The 11,050-nt window shown below is 44.6% G+C and overlaps 1 protein-coding gene across 1 annotated transcript in view; it reads left to right on the top strand.

Annotated features, from left to right (window-relative positions):
* Window positions 1-9,505, top strand: part of kcnj10a (potassium inwardly rectifying channel subfamily J member 10a) — a gene marked incomplete at its 3' end in the record, with an annotated part of 64,507 nt that extends 55,002 nt beyond the window's left edge. Inside the window, exon 6 of the mRNA XM_063186457.1 lies at window positions 9,084-9,505. Within this exon, the coding sequence (XP_063042527.1) occupies window positions 9,084-9,505 (422 nt within the window). The remainder of the gene's footprint in view (window positions 1-9,083) is intronic.
* Window positions 9,506-11,050: the final 1,545 nt, after the last annotated feature.

Raw genomic sequence — 11,050 nt, 5'->3', positions numbered from 1 at the left:
TATCAATATTAGTAAATTATTATTTAATTCCCTTGAAAGAAAAGAGGCAATGGGGTGCTGTGCTGCATGTTGTACTAATGCCCTATTCCATAAACGGGCAGCTTACCCATGGAGACCCAGGTTCGAATCCGGCCTGGGTCACTACCCAACCCTACACCCACTTATGTCCTGTCAGTCACTGTCTCTATCTGAAATAAGGGTTCATAAAGAAAATACACAAACAAACACACACACACACACACACACACACACACACACACACACACACACACACACACACACACACACACACACACACACACACACACACACACACACACACAGGAACGCTGTCACCACTGTGATGTTATAATGTAAAATCACGTAGGAGGTAGTATCCCTCGTCTTTATCGTCTCTGTGTCAGCAGTCCGTGCCTGTATCGCATATCATGTATGGGAAGTGATGGCTACATGCACTTCCTACTACAGACCACAAGGCTTTCCCAAACGTGCAGCCCACACAGTAAAACTGCTGCGGTAATTCAAAACTTCAACACAAAGTACTGTGGGAGAAAATACACTCCAAAAGAGTCCCTAGACGCTCTACAGTAAATGTTGAATTAACGCTGCTTTTTAACTGTACATTATAGTATAGGCGTATGGGACTGCACTATGTGACAATTGTAGAGGGCTTGAATTACCACAGTTGCACTGGCCAAGTACATTTGAAGGCTTTATTTGCAAAACGCTTTATTTGCATTAACTATAAAGGCTTTATTTGCATTAACTATCATGGTCATTTACAAATGTTTTTCATCAGAGTATTTCTTGAGCTAATTGAAGGCTAATGACACATGTTTCGAAAATGTATTATGTATTATTATCAACTTAGGGTCATAAAAGTGGGTAAAAATTAGTGGAAACTGATACCCATATGCAGCATATCTGCCGTCATGCTGCCAAACCAGAGAGAGTTTAGATTGAGAGGGGACATATGGCGGCCATCTTGGTGACGCCTTCGGAGTGCTATTTCGCGATTAAGTAGACCAGATCTGAGAGTCAATGGGGAAAATGAATGGGGAAACTGAGTATAGGACGGAGGGGAACCCAGCGGTTGTGAAATAGTTGAAACGACTGTGAAAAACTGATTAAGCTAGAATGCTTAGTTGTGTCACGTGAGTTAAAATAAAACTTTTCAAACCACCTTTCTCACATGTTTTTTTGACAGCGCGCAGGCGCAGTAGTTCAATAACGGCATGGGAGCGACAGCTCTTCAGAACTGAGCATGCGCAACAATTTGCGTGCGCCGATGCAGCCAGATGATTGGATCACTGGCAACGCAGCTCAGCAGGCACATTGGCTCTTGTTACCAAAAAGGCAAGAGATGTGCGGGTAGACGCCATATTTGCGTTACGAATCTTCACCGTTGATTTCTATGGACACCTAACGATTCTGTCCTAGCTCCCCTTCTTAAAAAAAATCTCTGACCAAATAGCTTCAACCAGTTAGCAAAATTATTTTGCATGAACGAACGGAACCCTAGGTACAATACCTGGTTAACAATAATCAAGTAGATACATGAAATAGTAAAATTATGAGGTAGTTTTGTACACAACTATTGAACATTCTTATTTTTTTGCAAAGCGATATAAGCGACGCACCACGGACGTTTTTGGCAGCGTGTCCCCAGCTGTCGGTCCGATATTTCGGCATGGCAGTAGACTGTCAACGGAGTATAGGACACAACTTCAACACTCGCCGTTTTCGCGGGTTTCTCGCCTGTTGAAAACCCATCTCCTGGACCAATCGCGGTAGGCTATTCTCAATACAGTTTGTGGTGCTCTCTCTCCCTCTGTCTCTCCGTTAAACAACAGCCACTGGTTTCACCGCGGCTCCACCCCAAAAGCTTCCGATGTTGGAACTCACGTTGGCAGGTCTACACCTGTTGAACTCCGCTGCCTCGTGCGTCGTGGTGCTCATGGAGCTCATAAAAGACCAAGTGTTGCCGTTTAATTTGAATACTTTGTCGTCGTGTGCTGTGAGCACAATTTCAGTTATTTTTCCGATCAGATCCTCTTTGTTTATTTCTGTCAGCTGAATGATGATAGAGTAGGGCAGTTAGCGCAGCTTCCCCGCGCTTCTCATGTCATCCGAGATTCAAATAAAACGTCGTTTTGCAAATAAAGTGTTATGGCGAATACACCGTTTTGCAAATAAAGTGTTCTGTCAGATATACCGTTTTGCAACTAAAGTCATTTTACATAGGTTTAAGAAGTATGTTCTCAAAATATTTTAATGCCAAGAATTTGCACATAGATGAAATGACGTCTGAACAGTCTTTTACAATAATAAAATGCGAAAGTCAAAAAATGTTGTTTACACCGTTTTGCAAATAGACCCTTCATTTCTGTACGAATCTACACTCTACACAATATGATGAAACAAATACAATAGACACAGGATTGAAATTATGTTATGTTATGTTGACGTGTATACTGTAGCACAATAAGGGAAGGACAAGACTGTGTTGCCTGTCTTTTACCTGACATTTTATGTACTTTATTTGATTCCACATTACAAGTTAAAATCAATAGGAACCAAATATGATGAATAATCCAACAACTATTTTGACCAAAAGACACATCTTGTTATGGAAATGCATCATTAAGGATACAGGAAACATCTTCTCTTCCAGATGAACATGCTCCCTATAACAGCTGATATTGAGCAGTATTTCTTTTACTTAGTCCTAGCTGATGTTGAGTCCACTGACTACCAGCCTATGCACATGGCCTAGACTGCCACACACACACACACACACACACACACACACACACACACACACACACACACACACACACACACGCACGCACGCACGCACGCACGCACGCACACACACACACACACACACACACACACACACACACACACACACACACACACACACACACACACACACACACACACACACACACCTGAGAGAGGGAGAGAGCGAAACCTCTGACTGTACTGTGGGACTGGGGGTCTTTCCTCTGCACTTCCTGGAAATCTCCACAGAGAGGTGCTGTATACTATAGTGACTCACACCGAGCTGGAAGTCTGAGTATCAGTGTTGTCCCAAAGGAATAGTCCCCTTTACTGTTTGTACACAGATGTGACATCATTGGACTGCGTGCGCATTGCAGAATCGACCATGTACCGCACGTTTGTCAAAAAACTAGCCAGAAACTAGCATTTTAAACATACATGCTTGCCAGGACTGCAGGTCTTCTCTCTTTAGGTTCTGCACTGTCTTTGTGTGTGTGTGTGTGTGTGTGTGTGTGTGTGTGTGTGTGTGTGTGTGTGTGTGTGTGTGTGTGTGTGTGTGTGTGTGTGTGTGTGTGTGTGTGTGTGTGTGTGTGTGTGTGTGTTTGAGTCAACCTTTCGCACGCAGACAGTGATGACGTAGCTTTAAACGGATCACTACAGCATTGCACTACCCACTGCAAAAATATTTTGATTGTGTCAGTGTCATTTTCATTTGGAAAGTTTCTTCTATTTCAATAATTGGGAATCATTCCAGGGAATCATTTCAGCTCATCTCTTTTTGTGTCCTCTTCCTCTATACTGTAGCATTACTCAACAAAAGGGGAGAACAGCAGACTGCATACATCTGCATGGAATGCATTCTTCTTCTTCTTCTTCTTCTTCTTCTTCTTCTTCTTCTTCTTCTTCTTCTTCTTCTTCTTCTTCTTCTTCTTCTTCTTCTTCTTCTTCTTCTTCTTCTTCTTCTTCTTCTTCTTCTTCTTTAACCACCACTCAGGAATATTTCAGATTTTTAAAGTTAATTTATTGGACTGTGCTGCCCTAACAGCTTATGGACCTAGATGACCTGACTCTAGAGACCATGTTGTGTTTTATGTGTTTTTTTTATGTGTACATGGGTATTGTGGAGAAGTGTCATGCAAGACAAATTTCTGTGCAAACAGGAAATAAAGCTTATCTTATCGTATCTCTTTGCCTGATGGTCTTTTTCTCTCTTCTCCTTCACCTGTTCCTCTCTCTCTCTCTCTGGGTTTCCCTCCTTCCTCTGTCTTTTCTTGTATCTGTTTTCTATTACTACCAAGGGCGTAACAATGTTGTTGACATTGGTGGGGACATAATGTGTCCGTAGTTTGCGTTTAGCGGGGGGTCTGGAGGTTCTCTCCCAGAAAAAAATGCATTTTTTAGACGCAATTTCCAGCATTTAAACCAATTCTGGGGTGGATAGTGACAAAACCCTTTTGATTCACAGGGCACAAGATTGGCAAGATTGAGATTTTTTTTTTGTAAGCAAATAATTAAAGTGTCTGGCATGTGTAAGATGTTTTGTTATTACGTGTTTCTGAAAAATCAGGATCTGTGTAAGTAAAGCAGGTAATATGAGTTTGGGTGCTGCAGTCTTGGGGCATTTTGATTGATTTTAATTGTGTGTAAATTAACTGATGAAGTTTTAAGTGCACACTGCATAGATGAGTACCATTATAGTTACCAGTGAGAATTTATCAGCTCTGTACAGTTCCCACAAAAATAAAACACCAGTAGTCAAAATATTAAGGTCCAGCAAAATTTTTATTAATTCTTGTTCAGGTTATTCACAGTGAGACATAACTTACATGACAGATTTTTTTTTTTGTCTTTTGTACCCAATGAATAATAATAGCCTACTACAAATAATAATAACACAGTTTACATCTGCTGTTGGTGCATCCTATTCAAGTAGAGCAATGTCTGAATTTGCCTTCAACATTATGTGATTATTACAGTTCATTTAAGCTGTCAATGGCACATTTGAAAGCCACATGAAATACAGTATAGGCCTACCTGTCTGGCTGGTGGAGATAGGTTTGCAGAGCTGTTGTGGTGTGGCTGACCTGCAGAGCTGTTGTCTTGTTGTGGCTGTAGAACACAATGCATGATAATGACAGATTATTATTTGTTTTTCTTTGGGACCCTATCAATACTTTTGTAGCATATACAGAATACAGGATGTCTTCATAAAAGTCATATCAGTAGCCACGCAATGACTCGTAGCAACTTAGTTACCGGTAGGCTTACTTCTTCTAAATGAGGAAAGTGACAAGAAATGTAACATGTTTAGCCCGACCCCGTTTAATCAAATGTAGCATCCACGAAAACACAGTATGTCTATAACCTATGGAATATTGAACGTTAAACTGTATTTGATCAATGAATACGGTTAGTTTGTTGTCATCATTACAGAGTTCTAAGATGCTAACCGTAGCCATAGATCTAGGCTATGTCTGTGACCGTAGCATTAACCGACTAGCTTAAAACAAGACAGATCAGATCAGAGTAATGAGGTCTAAACGTTTTGTGCAATCAGTTCGCGGTGCATTTCTACACCTATCCGTTAAAGCCACGGCATTTACAGCTACTTAGACAGCATTAAACAAAACTTAGATGTCATTTTAGCAGCTCGGACGTCCGCCTCCACAGTGTGTGAAGCGACATTTCACTGAGGGGGGACGTGACCGAACAGGTTTTTAAGGCTGTTCTGTGATAAACTTACCGCTGACTTGGTGAAATAGCCTCTTATGTCCGTCAGTTTCCTTTTCCTGCCCGAGGCAGACATGACGACTCGGCGTATACCAGTAGACCATACGTTGGCAGCTGTTTTCCCGTTATTCCGTCAGAGCTGAATATTTCTGTTATTCTCGTCAGCTGTCATTCTGCTGTCCCCACGCGCTTAGCTACCAACCTAGCAACGATAACTAGTGCAGGAAGATGAGCCAATCACAGATAGCAAGGCTGTCCCCACCAATGACACGCCGTCTTTGGCAGAAGGTACTGATTAGGGTAAAGTTAAACATTTATTTTCCGACTGCCGTGCAATTACCCCTTCAAAATTGGTATGGACAATTTCAACGTATCCAAATATTGGTATGGACACGTCCATAGTGTCCATACGCAATTTTACGCCCGTGATTACTACCTTTTAGTGTTCCTCTTCTGTCTGAAAATATGATCTAAAAAATTCCTTTCTTATATGTCCTGCACTCACTATTCACGTGGGAGATTTACATAGCCAGATCTGGTTGATTCTATCTGTCTCTGTCTGTCTCTGTCTCGCTCTAATATTCAGTAGGCCTAAATATTTCTCTCAATCCGCCCCCTGCCCCTCCGCAGGCCCGTCTAACTTCCCTCATTTTTTCTCGCCCTCTTTTTTTGTCTCCTTCTCTCTCTCTCTCTCTCCCTCTCTCTCTCTGTTCATCTTTTTTCCCTCTCCTCTCGCTGAAGGTGGTGGCTGGAAGGACCCTGAGTCGGCCAGCTTTCACACACACACACACACAGTGGCGGACTTAGCAATTTGGGGGCCTAAGGCGAAATTAGCTAGGGGGCCCATCGGCCCACCCAAGTCTGTACCCCCCCCCCCCCTTAAAAATAAAATAGAAAAATAAAATAATAATAATAATAGGCTTGCTTAGGGAAGATGCTCACAGCATCTACACAAATCAAAAACCAAGTTCTCTACAACAGTCAGAAGGCCTTGTGGTGCTTGGGCACAGTTTTGCTTTAATTTAGACAGTATTCAATGTTGACATATTCAACATTGCAATCTTCACATGCGCATCAATCAATTACACATGGGCATCATCTCTCTCTCTCTCTCTCTCTCTCTCTCTCTCTCTCTCTCTCTCTCTCTCTCTCTCTCTCTCACACACACACACACACACACACACACACACACACACACACACACACACACACACACACACACACACACCTGCCTCTCTAGCCTGGTGACAAGATGCACCTCTGACGACGCATTTCAAAACAACCAACAGAGGAGTAGCTGCATTTTGCCCAAATGCCAACACCGCCACCACACCCAACTGTGTGTGCACATGACGTATGGTATGCCGAGCAGCAAGCATCTCAAACTGAATACAAAACAAAACACCACGGCGGGTGAAATTCAAAGCAACCAACTGAGGCATAGTAGCAATAGTTCCAATTGCCATCACACAGACACACGCGAACACACACACACACACACACACACACACACACACACACACACACACACACACACACACACACACACACACACACAGTGACTTACTATGAGTAGAGTGCGCATTCTTTTGTCAATCACGTCGGCGTTTCTCCAGGCTGAACTTCCACATCACCTCCTGTTAGCATCCAGAACTAGCCAGCAATATCGCCAAGTAACGCAGTTGATTAGCCAATAAAAACTACAGCATATCTACATGTAGAGCCGTGGGTGACATGTCAGCTGTTCTGCGCTTTTCTGAATCTCGCCACATCGCGTCAAGTTACTGAATGTTCCTTGAAAGCTGCATGCTTGTTTAAGCCTTTCCAAAGTTCGATAGCATGTTTCTGAAATCATTTCAGAGAGATTGAGAAGGTTGTGTGTCTGAAGATACAGTAACCGATGCACTGTCTGCAAGCGCTTAAAAGGCTGCGTCCTTTTCAATGGAATAACTTACTCGAGCCAATCCCAGTTCACAGCTAGAGGAAAAGTAATGTCTTTTCGAAACAAAATATCTCACGAGGTATTCTTTCAACAAAACCTGATTGGGTTTATCAGTGCCGCGGTCATTCACAGATCCATCAGTGGGGATAGCCACAGTAGTCGACCTGCTAGTGCTACTGTAGGGCACCGCTTCCTTGTCGGCACGGCTGTCAATGGTTCTGGATCCACGGAGATAGTTCAGGCTTCTAACATGTCATGTCGTGGGTTATCCAAAGTTACCGATGTTGGAGTTTTAAAACATTTACGCATAGTGGTATCCATATTCAGGAAAGCACAACATTTTCATGTCTGCTTGCAATCCTCCTTCCCCACCACCAGCTCCTCTCCTCCACCTCCTGTTGTATCAACAGCCGGATCCAGTGGCACCTCCTCCTACTCCTCCACCAAAACATTCGGGTCCGGTACCGGTGTTCGTACTGGTGTTGTGACGCTAAAAAAGCTAGTTAATTTCGGAAGGGCATCTCTTTTTTGTTGGGCCTCTTCCTTCTTCTTTTTTTTGTATTGCCACATGGATAATGGCGCTTCATACTGTTGCCGATTCGAAGTTCACACGGCTTCGCTCGAGTCACCACCTAGAAATGTCAGTCACCTCGCTTGAGTCGCTTCCGTCTTCAGCGCGTTCGCGGAGGGACCCGCTGCGCATATATGGGCAGCAATGCGCACTCACAGTGCGTTCCGAATGCGCCGTAATTACGCATTGTGCGCATTTGAGCTGTGCAGATATGCGCAGGCATGTTGTGTGGGAACGTAGCGAATGTTTTGGAACTCGTCTCGCGCACATGGCATGCATGGATGGAATATTCCATTTTAACACGAAAGAGAGGGGTGTGCACAGGATCTGTATTTGTTTGTAATGTATTGTGTTGCTCTTATTTCCAATTTAAACATACAAAATTCATTATTTATGAAAATTAGCATTTATTTGTGAATTACTGTCCAAAGGGGCCCCAATTACTATGTGAAATTTTCCGCTCCCAGTCAGAGGGGGCCCCTAAATTTGGGGGGCTAAGGCGGGGCCTAAGGCGGTTGCCTAGCAACGCCTCTATGCCAGAACCGCGCCTGCACACACACACACACACACACACACACACACACACACACACACACACACACACACACACACACACACACACACACACACACACACACACACACACACACAAACACTTCTACTATGGTCTTACCCGTAAAAGAATTCTCGATTCCTCATTTTTCCCATTCACTACTATGACACAGTTTACGAAATTACACACGTTTTGGTTTCTCTCTCTCTCTCTCTCTCTCTCTCTCTCTCTCTCTCTCTCTCTCTCTCTCTCTCTCTCTCTCTCTCTCTCTCTCTCTCTCTCTCTCCCACTCCCCCCTTTCTCTCTCTTTCTCTCTATCTCTCTCTCTTTCTCTCTCTCTCTCTCCCTCTGCCTCCCTCCCTCTCTCTCTCTCTCTCTCTCCATCTGCCTTTCTCTCTCTCTCTCTCCCTCCCTCTCTCTCTCCCTCTGCCTTTCTCTCTCTCTCTCTCTCTCTCTCTCTCTCTGTACTCACCTGGTTTTTCTTTTCCCCTTCTCACCAGGCGGTGGCTGGACGGACCCCGAGCTGGCCGACTTTGAGCTGCTGGTGATCCTGAGTGCCACGGTGGAGCCCACCTCAGCCACCTGCCAGGTGCGCACCAGCTACCTGCCCGACGAGATCCTGTGGGGCTACGAGTTCCCGCCCGTGGTCTCCCTCTCGCCCTCCGGCAAGTACGTGGCCGACTTCGCCTTCTTCGACAAGGTGGCCAAGACCAAGGCGCCGCCCCTCTTCAAGCCGGACTCGTCGTCGCTGTCATCGTCGACGTCGTCACCTCCGGCCGTGCAGACACTCGGAGGTGGTGGTGGTGGAGGAGGAGGGGGGAGTGGTGGCGGGGTGAGCACGGGGTTGGGGTCGGAGGAGTCTGGGGGGGATCTGGAGAAGATGAGACTGGAGGAGAGGTACCGGGAGGAGAGGGAGAGGGAGAGGGAGAGGGGGCGAGAGAGAGGTGGGGGTGTGGGCGGGGGTGGCTGTGTTAGTGGTGGTGGAAGACCCAGAGATAGCAGCCCACTTAGCGTTCGCATTAGCAACGTATAAGATCGGAGGGAGCGGAAGGGGTCGGAGAGTGGGAGAGAGAGAGAGAGAGAGACAGAGAGGGAACCCGAATACTGAATCAAAGATGTTCATCACTCGTTCACTACGTCATGCACTAAATACAGTAGGGAAGGAAAAAAAGGAAACGAAAGGAAAGGCAGGAAGGAAGGAAACGAAAACTTGTGCACTACAGTAGGAGCTACTGATTTCGTTTTTTGTATCGTGTTTTCGTGACTGTACCATGATTGTTCCTTGCAAGGTCCTACTCTAAACGCCTTGTAAGTGGCATGGACAGTGTTGCCAGAAAATGCTAAATTATTGCACCAAAACCTTAAAATTATCATTTTTGGGGGCTTTTTGGGAGGAAATTGAGACCCAAACTGTTGTTTCAAGCCATCTAAATGAACTGAATGACAACTCTGAAATTATCATGTTTTTTCTTTATCATACAGAGGACAAAATGGACAAAATTATGGTATAAATGCGATAATTATCTTACATCTGGCAAAACCGGCATGGATGTCGCATGGAAAGGGGAAACGTTAAGTTTAACACAAAGTGGCTGTATGTAGTGAATGATGTTTTGAACAAGTGAACAACGTGGCCTTAGAGAGAGAGAGAGAGAGAGAGAGAGTGATGCAAAACGTATGGGAGTTACTGTTGCGTGGGAGGTAGGAAGGTAGGAGCTAACATGAAAAAGTAAAAAAAAGAGGGGGCGGGGGTGGGGGGGGGATAAACAACAAAGTCAGGGGAGAATGGAGAAAAGTGGGGGCGACTCTGGGTGGTTTTCTGAAGACGTGAGTAAGACTGAAATGCATAAACATGCCGTCTCAGGCTGAAGATACTGTAGAGCGAAAGAGTGACTGAGAGATGAGTGGAAGAGTGTCAGAGAGATAGAGAGAAAGAAAAGAAAGAGTGGGTAAACTGAGTGGGTTCATGTTCGAAGCGAAAGAAATGAGGCGAATCAAAGATCACATTGTCATGAAAGTTCAGCTGCTTTATACATCGCTCACTCACTCACATGCACACACACACACACACACACACACACACACACACACACACACACACACACACACACACACACTCACACACACACACACACACACACACACACACACACACACAGTGTGCATTGACACACACACACTAAACACACACCCACAAGTGCGCACATGTGTGTATACACAAGTGTGCACAAGCACGCATGCATGCACACACACACACACACACACACACACACACACACACACACACACACACACACACACACACACACACACACACACACACACACACACATTAACACATTGACAGGCTAGGAATGAGTGTCACCCCTCTGTGGAGTGAGGGTGTCTGGATTATCAAGGAAATCTGCGCCAAAAAGAGGTGAAGGTGGCTTAGTGGATGGACTCTGGATTTTTATTTTGTAAATGT

The sequence above is a fragment of the Engraulis encrasicolus genome, chromosome 21 (genome assembly GCF_034702125.1).
Source record: "Engraulis encrasicolus isolate BLACKSEA-1 chromosome 21, IST_EnEncr_1.0, whole genome shotgun sequence".
Classification (NCBI taxonomy): domain Eukaryota; kingdom Metazoa; phylum Chordata; class Actinopteri; order Clupeiformes; family Engraulidae; genus Engraulis; species Engraulis encrasicolus.
Note: the sequence above shows the minus strand (reverse complement) of the source record. Positions and strands in the feature narration are given on the sequence as shown.